The sequence below is a fragment of the Sciurus vulgaris genome (genome assembly GCF_902686455.1).
Source record: "Sciurus vulgaris genome assembly, chromosome: 11".
Lineage (NCBI taxonomy): Eukaryota > Metazoa > Chordata > Mammalia > Rodentia > Sciuridae > Sciurus > Sciurus vulgaris.
In genome coordinates, this window is record NC_136472.1 from 121423154 (window position 1) to 121438429 (window position 15276).

General features: G+C 38.5%; 1 protein-coding gene and 1 long non-coding RNA gene across 2 annotated transcripts; one reads left to right on the plus strand and one right to left on the minus strand.

The window, feature by feature from the left end:
- Window positions 1–3464: 3464 nt before the first annotated feature.
- Window positions 3465–5224, minus strand: LOC306640859 (serine/threonine-protein phosphatase 2A 55 kDa regulatory subunit B alpha isoform-like). The gene is given in 2 exon segments (XM_079105506.1): window positions 3465–4664; window positions 4667–5224. Coding segments are annotated over 2 exon segments (1215 nt in total). The 5' UTR covers window positions 5124–5224; the 3' UTR covers window positions 3465–3906.
- A 5256-nt stretch (window positions 5225–10480) lies between these two features.
- LOC306641022 lies at window positions 10481–14318 on the plus strand. The gene is made up of 3 exons (XR_013757987.1): window positions 10481–10606; window positions 11275–11403; window positions 12088–14318. It is a non-coding gene; the product is annotated as an uncharacterized lncRNA (long non-coding RNA).
- Window positions 14319–15276: the final 958 nt, after the last annotated feature.

A 15276-nucleotide genomic window follows, 5' to 3' on the forward strand; every position in this document is an offset into this window, starting at 1 on the left:
TTCCCCTTTCCCCACCCTTCCCACCCCTCTTTTGAGTTCTTTGTATATTGTGGAGATTAGTGCTCTATCTGAAGTATGAGTGGCAAAGATTTTCTCCCACTCTGTAGGTTCTCTTTTCACACTGCTGATAGTTTCCTTTGCTGAGAGAAAGCTTTTTAGTTTGAATCTATCCCAGTTATTGATTCTTGCTTATATTTCTTGTGCTATGGGAGTCCTGTTAAGGAAGTAAGATCCTAGGCTGACATGTTGAAGATTTGGACCTACTTTTTCTTTTATAAGATGCATGGTCTCTTGTCTGATCCAAGGTCCTTGATCCATTTTTTAATTGTAAACAAATGGGATACATGTTGTTTCTCTGTTTGTACATGGCGTAAAGGCATACCATTTGTGTAATCATAAACTTAAATAGGGTAATGTTATTTGATTCATTCTGTTATTTTTTCCCTTCCCCCCTCCACCCCTCTTTTCCCTCTATACAGTCCTTCCTTCCTCCATTCTTTCCCCCCACCCTAACCCGAATCCTAACCCTAACCCTAACACTAAATCCTCCCACCCCCCATTATGTGTCATCATCCGCTTATCAGTGAGATCATTCATCCTTTGGTTTCTTGAGATTGGCTTAGTCACTTAGCATGATATTCTCCAATTTCATCCATTTGCCTGCAAATGCCATAATTTTATCATTCTTTATGGCTGAGTAATATTCCATTGTGTGTATATATATATATATATATATACTTATATATTCATTGTGTGTGTATATATATACATTGTGTGTGTGTGTGTGTATATATATATATATATATATATATATATATATATATATATATCACAGTTTCTTTATCCATTCATCAGTTGAAGGGCATCTAGGTTGGTACCACAATCTGGCTATTGTGAATTGAACATATTGTGAACATTGATGTGGCTGTAGCTCTGTAGTATGCTGATTTTAAGTCCTTTGGGCGTAGTCCGAGGAGTGGGATATCTGGGTCAAATGGTAGCTCCATTCCAAGTTTTCTGAGGAATCTACATACTGCTTTCCAGAGTGGCTGCACTACTTTGCAACCACACCAGCAATGTATGAGTGTACCACATCCTCGCCAACAACTATTGTTGGCTTGTGTTCTTGATAATCGACATTCTAATTGGGGTGAGATGGAATTTTAGGGTAGTTTTGATTTGCATTTCTCTTATTACTAGAGATGTTAAACATTTTTCCATATGTTTGTTGATTGCTTGTAGATCTTCTTCTGTGAAGTGTCTCTTCATTTCCTTAGCCCATTTGTTGATTGGATTATTTGTATTCTTGGTATAGTGTTTTTGAGTTCTTTAAATATTCTGGATATCAGTGCTCTATCTGAAGTATGAGTGGCAAAGATATTCTCCCACTCTGTAGGCTCTCTCTTCGCATTGCTCATAGTTTCCTTTGCTGAGAGAAAGCTTTTTAATTTGAATCTATCCCAGTTATTGATTCTTGCTTTTATTTCTTGTGCTATGGGAGTCCTGTTAAGGAAGTCTGATCCTAAGCCAACAAGTTGAAGATTTGGACCTACTTTTTCTTCTATAATCTGCAGGGTCTCTGGTCCGATTCTGAGGTCCTTGATCCATTTTGAGTTGAGTTTTGTGCAGCGTGAGAGATAGGGGTTTAATTTCATTCTGTTGCATATGGTTTTCCAGTTTTCCCACCACCATTTGTTGAAGAGGCTATCTTTTCTCCATTGCATATTTTTGGCCCCTTTGTCTAGTATGAGAAAATTGTATTTATTTGGGTTTGTGTCCGTGTCCTCTATTCTGTACCATTGATCTACCTGTCTATTTTGGTACCAATACCATGCCATTTTTGTTACAATTGCTTTGTAGTAGAGTTGAAGATCTGGTATTGCGATATCCCCTGCTTCGCTCTTCCTGCTAAGGATTGCTTTAGCTATTCTGGGTTTCTTATTCTTCCAGATGAATTTCATAATTGCTTGCTCTATTTCTGTAAGGTACCTCATTTGGATTTTGAGTGGAATTGCATTGAATCTGCATAGCACGTTAGATAGTATGGCCATTTTGACAATATTAATTCTGCCTATATTAGAACATGGGAGATCTTTCCATCTTCTAAGGTTTTCTTTAATTTCTTTCTTTAGTGTTCTGTAGTTCTCATTGCAGAGGTCTTTCACCTCTTTTGTGAGATTGATTCCCAAGTATTTTATATTTTTCGAGGTTATTGTGAATGGGGTTGTTTTCCTAACTTCTTTTTCTGAGGATTCATCACTTATGTATGAAAATGCATTAGATTTATGAGCATTGATCTTGTAACCTGCTACTTTACTGAATTCACTTATGAGTTCTAAGAGTTTTCTGGTGGAACTTCCCGGTTCCTCTAAATATATCATCATGTCATCAGCAAATAGGGATAGTTTGAGTTCTTCTTTTCCTATTCATATCCTTTTAATTTCCTTGGTCTGTCTAATTGCTCTGGCTAGAGTTTCAAGGACAGTGTTGAATAGAAGTGGTGAAAGAGGGCATCCCTGCCTTATTCCAGTTTTGGCGGGGGAATGCTTTCAGTTTTTCACCATTTAGAATGATATTGGCCATGGGCTTAGCATAGATAGCCTTTACAATGTTAAGGAATATTCCCACTATCCCTATTTTTTCTAGTGTTTTGAGCATGAAGGTGTGCTATATTTTATCAAATGCTTTTTCTGCATCTATCAAAATAATCATGTGATTCTTAACTTTAAGTCTGTTGATATGGTGAATCACATTTATTGATTTCCAGATGTTGAACCAACCTTGCATCCCTGGGATAAAACCCACTTCATTATGGTGCACTATCTTTTTAATATATTTTTGTATATGATTTGCTAAGATTTTGTTGAGAATTTTCATCGATGTTCATTAAGGATATTGGTCTGAAATTTTCTTTCCTCGATGTGTCTCTGTCTGTTTTAAGTATCAGGGTGATATTGGCTTCATAGAATGAGTTTGGGAGGGTTCCCTCCTCTTCTATTTCATGCAATACTTTGAGGCGTGTTGGAATGAGCTCTTCTTTAAAGGTTTTGTAGAACTTGGCTGAGAACCCATCTGGTCCTGGACTTTTCATTGTTGGTAGGCTTTTGATGACTTCTTCTATTTTGTTACTTGAAATTGATCTATTTAAATTGTGTATGTCCTCCTGGTTCAGTTTAGGTAATTCTTTTTTTTTTTCTTTCCATTCTTTGTCACTTTTATTCAGTAGTAGTTTTTTTTTTTCCTTATTTTCAGTGCCAGACATGGCAAGGAGTGATTACAGCCAACTGTTATTAAAACATTGTTCGCAACATATACCCCCTTTATCACTGACCCCAAATTGACTCATTTTGTGTGTGCTTTCGTTCTTTCTTAATATACCACCACCAAGACTGGGTGGAAGGAGCAAGGGTGAGAGAGATGAAGGGGGAGAGTCCAGGAGGCCAGAGAGGAGGAATGCTACAAGCCACAGTAAGAATGAGCTGTATTTAATTTAAAAAAGGGAGAAGGGGTGTACCCCACAAATGATACAGTAATGAGGATACACAAATCCCATAGCATGACTGAAGGCTTTCACTGTGTTTGACGTCATCACAATGGAAGGCATAAAAAGTGGAGTAACTCAATGTTGATACAGTCCAATCTAGTCCATTAGGCAAGATGGTGCAAGAAGTCATTTAAATTAAAAGTGCCCTACCCTTACCTAAATGACTAGCAGACATGGAGAACACTACAATGATAATCCACAGAGTTTTCTCCATGTAGCTATAAAAATGTGTTGTCGAATGGCACACTGTCAAACACTGGAAAGGGGTGCCACAATGGACCTCTCTCTTTTATAGGTACGAATGCTAGATTCAACTATCTCAACTAAGCAGGAAGTGGGCTCTTCTGCTAGGAATGCCAACCCTAATTCACTTTGTCTTGAAATATATACAGATTGTTTGTAGTAGCTACAGCAATGATATTTTCCTTGGGGTGCCAGGCCGTATGAAGGATTTTCTTATTGAAGTCTAGACTGTCAACACTTATTTCATCTTTCTTTCGCTTGCCGCTTGCACAGACTTTGCGTGGCTTCAAAACCGTGCGTGGCTTATTGTTTTCTCGTGATGCTTCTAGAGTTATATCTCGCTTTGTGTTCCTGTCGAACATTCTGAAGAAATTATTGTAAGATCCAGTCATGACAACGCTGTCAGATCCATTCCAACAACATTCAAATTTGTCAAATATGCAGTCATTTTCATACAGTGAACACAGTTTACTTCTGAGGTATTCATGTACCTGGTATGTTTCCACGGGCCTGTTTTCCATATTTAAGTCCCAAATTTTGACTGACAAATAGTCTCTAGTCATCATATAGCGACCACTATGGCTGAATTTTACATCAGAAATAGAAGAGATGATTTCAGAAAAAAATGACCTGTTACTGGGGTCTTCAGGTTCTTCAAACAGTTTAGAATGCCTATCACAGAGGGCAGATGCCCTCATGTCACATAACCGAATAGTTCCTTTACTGCTGCTGTATACAAATGTGTTACAGCTATTTGGATGGAATTCTGCTGCTGTGATCACGTCTGTGAGCTCTTCCATATTGGCAGGCTTGATATCCACAATATTAAAACTTCTGTCTGTAATTTCCAGATGCCAAAGATTAATCCACAAATCATTCGTAGTGTAGTAACTGTAGTAGGATCTCTATACCTTCTGTCTTCCTCTTTCAAGTTATAGCCTTCTGGTCTTTTGTCCCTTTCACTGATTTTCCATAATTTTATTGTTTTATCATTGGTAGACAATAAAAACTGAGCAGCATTTTTCTGGGGTAACCACCTGATTTTGTTGATCTTTTCTTCTATTTCTAAACTTTTCAAGTAGTCAAACTCTGGTTCATGGCTCTGAAAGGTGCTGTAAACATTATATTCTCCTCTGCTATGAGACTGAATTTTGTTCTCCTGCTCCTGTTGAAAGATGACAACTCTACCACCTTTATCTCCTGTTGCTAGTAATTCTCCAGAATGATTAAATTCTACTGTAGAAATTATATCTGCTTCTGCTACATCATCATCAACTGCTCCTTTCACCTGAGAAAAACACCACTGAATATCATTCCCTCCTCCAGCTCCTGCCATGTTGCACAGCAAATGGTGACCCTGCTGAGTTGCTCCGGGTCTCCGCTTCCTGAACTTACCCCCCTCACCTGGGGATGGGGGGGTAGAGAGGGCGGACGGCGGCAGATCAGTTTAGGTAATTCTTATGTTTCTAGAAACCTGTTGATGTCTTCGAGATTTTTCTTTTGTAGTATAGATTTTCAAAAGAGCTTCCAATTATGTTTTGTATTTCAATCATGTCTGTCGTGATATTTCCTTGTTCATTCCAAATTTTAGTAATTTGAGTTTTCTCTCGTCTTGTCTTTGTTATTGTGACTAAGGGTTTATCAATTTTGCTTATTTTTTCAAAGAACCTATTTTTTATTTTGTCAATTTTTTCTATTGTTTCCTTTGTTTCAATTTCATTGACTTCAGCTCTGATTTTTAACTATTTCCTGTCTTCTACTACTTTTGGTGTTGGTCTGTTCTTCTTTTTCTAGGGTTTTGAGCTGTAGTGTTAAGTCATTTATTTGTTGATTTTTTTCTTCTTTTATTGAAGGCACTCCATGAAATAAGATTTCCTCTAAGTACTGCTTTCATAGTGTCCCAGAGATTTTGATAAGATATTTCTTTGTTCTTGTTTACCTCTAAGAATTTTTTTATTTCCCTCCTGATGTCGTCTGTTATCCATTCATCATATAATAGCATATTATTTAATCTCCCGGTATTGGAGTAATTTCTGTTTTTTACTATGTCATTTATTTCTAATTTCAATCCATTATGTCTGATAGAATACAAGGTAGTATCTTCTTATATTTGCTAACATTAGCTTTATGGCATAAAATATGGTCTATTTTAGAGAAGGATCCATGTGCTGCTATGAAGAAGGTATATTCAGTCTATGTTGGATGGTATATTCTATATATGTCCATTAAGTCTAAAGTATTGATTGTGTTATTGAGATCTATGGTTTCTTTATTCAATTTTTGTTTGGAAGATCTGTCCAATGGTGAGAAAGGTGTGTTAAAATCGCCTAGTATTATTGTGTTGTGGCCTATTTGATTTCTGGAATTGAGAAGGATTTGCTCAATGTACATGGATGAGCAAATGTTTGGGGCATAGATGTTTATGATTGTTATGTCTTGCTGATTTATGCTTCCCTTAAGCAGTATGTAATGTCCTTCTTTGTCCCTTCTGACTAATTTTGGCTTGACGTCCACATTATCAGAAATGAGGATGGATACTCCAGCTTTTTGCTGTGTCCATGTGCATGGTGTTTTTCCCATCCTTTCACCTTTAGTCTGTGGGTATCTCTTTCTATGAGATGAGTCTCTTGCAGCATATTGTTGGATCTTTCTTTTTAATCCAATCTGCCAGTCTCTGTCTTTTGATGATGAATTCAGGCCATTAACATTCAGGGTTATTATTGAGATATGATTTGTATTCCTGGTCATTTAGTTCATTTTTCTTTTTTAACACACTTGGTTTCTCCTTTATTTGGCTATTCCTTTAGGGCAGTTCCTCCCTTTGCTGATTTACATCATTGTTTTTCATCTCTTTTTCATGGAACATTTTGCTGAGAATGTTCTGTAGTGCTGGTTTTCTTTTTGTAAATTCTTTTAGCTTTTGTTTATCATGGAAGGATTTTATTTCGTCGTCAAATCTGAAAGTAAGTTTTTCTGGGTATGAGATTCTTGGTTGGCATCCATTTTCTTTCAGAGTTTGACAAATGCTGTTCCAGGCCACTCTAGTTTTGAGGGTCTGGGTTGAGAAATCTGCTCATATCTGTATTGGTTTCCTCCTGATTGTAATTTGATTCTTTTCTCCTGAAGCCTTTAAAATTCTGTCTTTATTTTGTATGTTAGGTATTTTCATTATAATGTGACTTGGTGTGGGTCTGTTGTAATTTTGTATATTTGCAGTCCTATAAGCCTCTTGTACCTGATTTTCCATTTCATTCTTCAGATTTGGGAACTTCTCTGATATTCTTTCATTGAACAGATTGTTCATCCTTTTGGTTTGTTTCTCTAAGCCTTCCTCAATCCCAATAATTCTTAAATTTGGTCTTTTCATGGTATCCCATAATTCTTGTAGATTCTGTTCATGATTTCTTACCATCTTCTCTGTTCGGTCAACTTTGTTTTCAAGATTAAGTATTTTGTTTCCAATGTCTGGGGTTCTATCTTCCAGATGTTCTATCCTATTTTTTATGCTTTCTATGGAGTTCTTAATTTGATGTATTGTTTCCTTCATTTCAAGGATTTCTGTTTTTTTTTTTTTTCAGTATCTCTAACTCTTTATGGAAGTTAGTTTCGTTTCCTGCATTTGCTCTTTTTACTGTTGATTGGTACAATCATTCAAAGCCTGCATTGGCTCTTTCATCTTATCTTTTGCTTCTCTGATCATTTTAATTATGTACATTCTGAACTCCCTTTCTGACATTTCTTTTGCCATGCTGTCATTGGATTTTATTGATGTAGCATCTAAGTTTCTTTGGGACACTTTCTTCCCTTGTTTTCTCATATTGCTAAGGTATCTTCCCCTCTAGTAGTGAAACTCTGAGATATTGTAGATTTCCCCTATTGACTTATAGTGTCCCTGTAGATTTACAATAATTCACCTCCTAGCCTTTAGTAGCCTGAATTCTTGGAGGAACTTGATATTGCAGTGATCCACAAGGAATTCGCCCCTCTAGGGGTGGTGGTCTTCAGGTGGGGTATATTCCTTATTAGTGGGTAGAGGTGTCTCCACTTGTTGACTGATGGTCAGTCAAAGGGGGACTAGACTGTGGGCTGGGCATGGCTGATCTGGGCCTGGATCTCTGGTCCTACCACCCTGGTGGGAAAGCGTCACCCAGAGGGAAGACTCACTTGGTGTGGAAGTCTCACTGGGCAGCTCTCCTTCGAGAAGTTCCCTTTGGTCCGGAACTACCACCTGGGCCAGGGAGCCTCACCCTGCAAGTCAGTCTCTCACTGGGTGGCCCTCCATGAGAAGCTGCCTGTGGTCTGGGCCTGCCACCCGGGCCAGGGAAGCCTAGCTCTGCATGGAAGCCTCTTGCTGTGTGGCCCTCCTCTGCAATGCTCCTGGTTGATTGGGTACTCGGCTCCAGAAGGGGAGTCTCACTGGGCAACTCTTCTCCATGAAGTTCCCTGCATTCTGGGACTACACCCTGGCCAGGGAGCCTTGCCCAGTGGGAGAGACTCACCCGGTGGCTCTGAGATGGTCCTGAGTCTCTCGATACCTCCTCTTCTTCACTCCTGACTTCTGAAGCGACATGTGATGCAGTCACCCTCTAGTACCCCATCTTGGTCTCCCCACCCTCGTTCACTCTTAAGAAACATTAAATGGTTTGGGAAAGTAACTTTTTCTTCAGATTTATCAATGCTATGTTGATGAATTGAATATGAAATAAGCAGGAAAATAGTGTTTATATGTGAAAGTTTCACTATGTGAAATATTTTCTAAAACATCATATAATATTTGAATCACTAGAAGGGCAATTCTTCTTTATATTTATCTTGTTTTGTGAAAAGCTAAAACAAGAAACATCTGAACTTTTCTTAGTGTATTTGTTGGCCATTGCCTTTCTTCTTGGGAGAAGATCATTTGCCCTTGTTTTAATTTGATTTCTTGTCTTTTATAGTCATGTTTTTTGAATTCTTTATTTATTTTATGTATTAGCCCTCTGTTAGATCAATAGCTGAAAAGTATTGTCTCCCATTCTGTTGATTCCCACTTATTTTGCCAATTGCTTCCTTTCAACTGCAAAAATATTTTTAGTTTGATTAATCCTGTTTGTCAATTTTGGTTTTTGTTTCCTGTGTTTTGGAGGCCCTAGTCAGAAATCTTTTCTTTGATCAATGCATTGAAAAGTTTCCACTTAATTTTCTTCTAACAGTTTCAGAATTTCAGGTCTCTGAGTTAGGTCTCTGATTGAATTTGAGTTGATTTTTCTTGAGGGTGAGAGATGGGGATCAAGATTCAATCTTCTATATTTACTGAGACTCTGTCCAGTCTCTTTCTGTGAAGGCAGTTTGATTCTTGCACCAATCATGATTCTTAATGACTGTGATAAGCAGCCACCATGCGGTTGAAGCTATTTAAAAAAAAAAGCACCATCCTGTACAAGCTCAGAACACATTTTAAGTGCTTCAGTGCATCTCTCATACTGCAATCTAAATAAGCCCCAAACAAATGAAATGATTCTTTGCTCTCAAGCAGGTTGATTTGAAATGGCTCAGTCATTAAGCATCCCTGAGTTCAATTCCAAGTACCCCCCCCAAAAAAAAAAATTCAGTGGTGGGACCTCCTCATCTCTCATGGCCCTGGAGTTGAAGACAGAAGATAGAGTAAGAAAGGGTTTAATCTGCCAGAGTGATTTATCGGATTGGTATATGGAGTATTCTGAAGGTAACCAATGAAACAGTATACGTTAGACTACCTAGTTCTTCTCAGATGGGTGATCAGCAGAGATAACAGTACAACTGATGGATGAGATAAAGTACTGCTGGGTTGACAGATCCAGGAAACAAAGGTGAGTGAGGAAACCAGAGCCTGTCATCAATCTTAGAGACAAAGGGCAGCATCTACACATAGAATCTCCTACCTCATGCCTAGATCACATTGGTGGTCAACAAATCCCACATTCTCCTGTCAATGTAAGAAAGATCATGGACAAAGATATGTCTTTCACTGTTGGAGAGTAACTATAAGAACTTATGGGAGCAGAATCAAGAATAACTTTTTCATAATAGCCCAAATCACAAGAAGGAAAAAACCTGATCATAGAGGGCCATGGTTTCAAAAAGCAAGGGGCACACATTGGAAGCAATTAATTCTGTGAGCTCCAAGGTCTTTCCTATGTCCCATTTGGTTTAATCATCACCCCTGGTCTCCATTTTCCATTGTTTTCCATTGAACACTCTTGCCTTTCTTCAAGGGCCAGCTCATGCCCACTATAAAAAGAAGCTTGTTGCTCTGTGTGTGTGTGTTCATGCACATACATGCACAGGGGTCCCCGGTGTGTGTACACTGGACTCTGAGGTGATCTATCTTTGTTTTCCTTCTGATTACTTTGTTTTCTGATTGGGAAGAGTGTTGATTTTCATTTTTTTTCTAGACTCCACAAGCTGCCTGCCCTAGGGGTTAGGTACCTAGTGCACTGTGTATAAAAATTTATGATAGTAAGATATGCTTTTGATCACCTATGTTGGAGCAAATCTAGAGAAAGGAAGCCTGGGGGAACAATGAGAAAAGAAATGGGTCATGGAAGATGGATCTGGAGTATTGCCATTGTTGGAAGCGCTTAGATTAGAATCTGCTTCTGGCATCAGTTATACCTACTAGCCAATGTCCTTCTCAGAGTGCATTATAAAAGGAATAGGGGCCTGATCTTAGCAGTCAGTGCTGCACCATAATCCTGCTGAAAGACTCCCTTGTCTTTGACACATCCTGTTTCAAGATCAGTCGAGACAAAATGGAAAACCTAATGAAGTTGTGTCTCTTTCTGCTCGCCATAGAAATTGGTAAATCCTAGGGTGGTGGTTTGATGATGGTTAAGGTATCAGCTTTGGCTTAACCCTGGCATATATTTAAGCACTGCCTGGTTTCCCCATTCCCTTGGATTCTGTGAGCTCTAACTTGGCTTCCATGGAATAAGGTTTAGTTTTACATATAGATAGGAAGGCTCCACTTGACTGCTTCCATTTTCTTACTTTCTTGTATTCTTCCCTTCTCCAGTCAACCCCTGGAGATCCAACATGACTTCTAGCTTTATATACTCCCTCAACTTGGTTTATCCATAAAGTGAGGAAATTAGGGACTCCTGGTCATTCTGAAGACAGCATTCAGGTCACAACACTCGACCTTTAGTCCAAGCTGTGATAACACAGCAGGCTCTGAGCTTTCTGTATGTAATCACTGTGATAAGACAGAACATGAACCATGAATAGTATAGTCAGTTATCCTATATCCGAGTCATTTGATTCCTTGTCCTCTGTAAGGAGAGATTAGATCATCTCCCTGTTTCTTCCTGCTCAGTCTATGATATTAAGATGTGCTCTTGCCTGGAGCATATCCCTAAGGGTAGCTCTCAGTGGAGTCAAGCTCTCAGGGAATTTGGATGGTCTCTGCTCCCTTTGAGAAGTGACATTGATACTTCCCTTCTCCTTTAGCACAATGTTTCTTCTTCCAGCTGTAGCTCTCCAATGTATACAATGTCGTGGCTACCATAATAAAATCTGTGAACATAAGGTGGAAACATGCACAGCTGGAGAAGGTGAAACTTGTATGATCCGTAGAATCTGGACTTGGCCATACAACAGTAAGTGTGTTCATAGATATGGTTATAGTTGTCAAAAATTTTTTTTTCTCTTTCAGGGCTCTAACCACATTTCTTTTAGGCATGGTACCCATATGAAGAGAGTCAATTCAGATCCAGGCATGGAGACACAATCCTTGTGATAGGGTCTTCTCAATTGAAGAATTCTGCTCTTAGGTGGGAGTGGAGTGAACTTGAGCTGTTCCTCGCTATTGGAGTTCTCTATATTGGAAGCCTTCTTTGACAGTTTGCTTAATGCACATACTTTCCATTGGGTCCCCAAAGTCTCCCTGCCATGTGTACCTCATATGTCACATTGCCTGCCATTCCCTGCTACCTGGTTTTTGAGAGCAGATGTGGTATTTCTCACCATCTAACTTGGTGCTTACTACAGAGCCTGGAACCCAGAAGGTTTTCAGCAATTCCTTTGTACATGTTTTCCTCAGAGGGAGGGGCTTCTGTCTGATTCAACATCAAATCTGTATTTCCCCTGCAGGAATAACTCCATTAGGAAGGAACCTTTCAAGATGTATATTAAAAGAGTATGTCAGGACTGACAATATAGGGGCCAATAGCTAGTGTAGAAGAAATATTCTTGCAGTTAAATATTTTTGGTTCACCCATGCTTGGATTGGAGACTTGTATCTTGGTTATCAAAATGACATTGCTTCTGTTTTTTTTCCACAGTAAGTTACCCACTGAATGCAGAGTCCAGTTGCATGAAAAATTGTCGGGAAAGTCGTGAATATACTGCTGATGGAAACAAACTGACACTCTGCTGTGATTATTATGATTTTTGCAATGAACTCAAGTGGCCAATTGCAATACCCTAATTTGAGAAATCTTCAGGAACTGCTGTCCCCAAACTCCTTACCTTCTAATTTTATCTCTGCTTCCACCTCAAATTCCCATTTGTTGTGGACAAGAGGCTTTCTGAAATATTAGGAATGTAGGAGTCATGGAATCTGGGGGAAGAAACTTCCTCAACCTTATGATTGTCTATGATCCTACAGCTCACTTCTTATGCATGGCATTTTCTCCCTAGTCAACCTGAACATAATGTCTCTTGGTTTTAAACAGTGCTTTTATTAGACTTTCCCACCCTAGACAATGAGGCTTGTACAATAAAGACTTGGAATGACTGTAGTATTTCATGATCATGAAAGAAGACATCTGGAGGACCTTCTCACCATGAATAGAAGCAGGTCTGAAAATCACAGATACTAGGTCAGAGCTCCAAGATTCATCCAAGGAAGAAACACTCCACCAATTGTTTGTTGCAGTATCTTTGTTAGGAAGTAATTCACTAAATGTTTAATTTGGTTTGTGAGGGATGATCTTTTCTGAGCCATTTTGAATGCTGGTTGATAATAATGTTGATTCTAACCCGTGTTAGGAAGATCCTACACAACAGTGTAGCCCTTTGAACCTCCTTTATTTGTAAGTACTGATTTCCTTTCCTAGCCCCTTCTGTCTTCCTTACATTTCCATCTCATTGAGATGATATGTTCTCAGTGCCCCACACCATGTTGACTAGATTTTCTTTTTCATGTATATGATATATGCAGAGACCACTGAGTCCATCACCTCTTTAATCGGAACATGATTTGTTTAAAATATATTTGTTAGAGTAGGAACATATTTCCCCTTTATAATATGGAACAGAATATTGTAAGCATTGTACAAGAAGGGAGAACATGGTTGTTGAAAATGAACTCTTTTTCAGAAGATGATTAACTATAACAAAGAGATAAACTAGAGCAAATTTATTTGATATTTAAAGCTCTGTGTTCATTTCTTTCTTAGAAGTGAAGCCAGCATTGGGGATAGGCAGTTAGTGTAGAAATAGAGAACCTGGTCAAGTGGAGGAAATGGAGGCCATCTGCATCTGGAAGTTGGAGACTGCCTCTGGGAGAATGGAATGTCAAGGATCTCCTGAGCATGATTACCAAATTTACCTGCTCTTGTCAAAGACTACAGGCAGGGAGCTGCTAATTAATGCCCCCTGGGCTCTTACCTGCCTGAATCACTTTGGTCCTCCCCCTGCCCATTGCTGCTTACCCTTTTCCTTTTTTTTTTTTTTTTTTTTTTTTTTTGCTATGTCACCAGGTAACTCCTGGGCCTAGTCACGTAGGCAGAAAGGAGAGATAAGGGGGTGGGGAGAGAAACAGAACAAAGGATACCCCGACCTATGAGTTGCAGGGCACACTCACTTCTTGGGACTCTAGAACATCAGCCATGGCCCCCTTCTCCCTAGCGGTAGAAGTCTGTGTTATTACCTTTAAATAAAGCCTGCTTAATATGCTTGCCTTGGCGTGCTCTCTGATGTTATACTTCAACACCTGAAGAAGCAGAACTCATCACCAGTAAACAGTGGTATCAGAAGCAGATATAAGGATGCACTGAAATTTCTAAATAATCTTAATGTCTAAATATTGATGATCTGTATTACTTAAAATCTTAACAGTTTCCTAAAATAGTCAAATTGAACAAATATTAAATTAAACCAATACTAGGAATTATTGGAAAAATATCCTATAATAAACCTTACTCCAATTTGGGGGTAGAAAATTCTATAAGTCCTTTTGGTATATAGTTCATATTCTTTCAATATATTAGATTCTCATTTTATGAAGGACCCTCTTTTAAAATATCAGTTTAACTATTTCAACAGATTGTAGTGTGAACTCAGATTTATGTTTCTCATATACTCAGATGAATACTGTTATGATAACACTTGTACCTCTTTTCTTTTTCTGGGGTGTCAACTATGTGAACTTTTTAGTATTAAAGAATATTTATCTCTCATATTGGAATTTTTGTCACAGCAATGTCATGAAAATATAAATTCTCCTCTAGAGAAAAGAATGTAACATGGTCTAAATGATCCAAGTGGAATATTTTAAATAAAATTATTATAGAAAATACCAAACTATAAATTGTAGAATTTTTCTTACTTGCACATGCACATAACTCTCACAGGTATGTGTGTATATATATGCATTTGTCTGTATTTAGCATGTTTCAGTCAGGCAGAATTATTGATATCACATAAAGGCACCATTTTAAAGAGTTCAACTTAATAGTTCAACTCGTACATTCATCATATTGTTCAACCACTAGCACTCTAATTACAGAACATTTCCTCATTCCTTCAAAAGCCCCATACCTGATAAGCTCTCCCACATCTTCTCCCTGTAAGCCTGCAACAGTGTGTGCTTTCTGTCTCTGTGGATTTCCTATTCCCGGTATTTCACACAAATGAAATTACATAATATGAATGTCTCTGTATTCTTTTATCAAGTGTAATGCTTTCAAGGTTCACCTATGTTATATCATATGTCAGTACACCATTCCTTTTTTTGCAGCTGAAATATATTTCATTGCATGGCTATGTTTATCCATTCATCAGTTGATTGACATCTTGGTGGTTATTTTAATTTCTGAGTGAGATTTGGTCATTTCCAAGAATTTACCTATTTCTAATTTGCTGATGTGGGGATGTTCATAGTACTCTCGTATTGTTGTGCCCAGATCACGAATACCCAAAGACCATCAGGGCGCCATCTCCGATGCAAAAGCAAGAGGGTCTTTATTGCAAGGTCGAGCTCAGACTCACAGCATTCACTGATGCAGCAGGTATCAGCTGAGAGCCCCATTCAGCGGGATCTTTATGAGCTCCACAGCAGAGCGGGAAATTTGAACAAAGCAAAGTTGACTGATCTTCAACATGTATTGTTTGGCATGTTTCCATTGGCTTAGGGTACCCAGGTCTTAACATATTGACATATATGGTTTGGAATGTTAGGCATTGGCTCGTTATTTCCCGATCGGTTGTTTGCCAAAGGCCAGTCCTGATCTTGACTCATGTGGGAT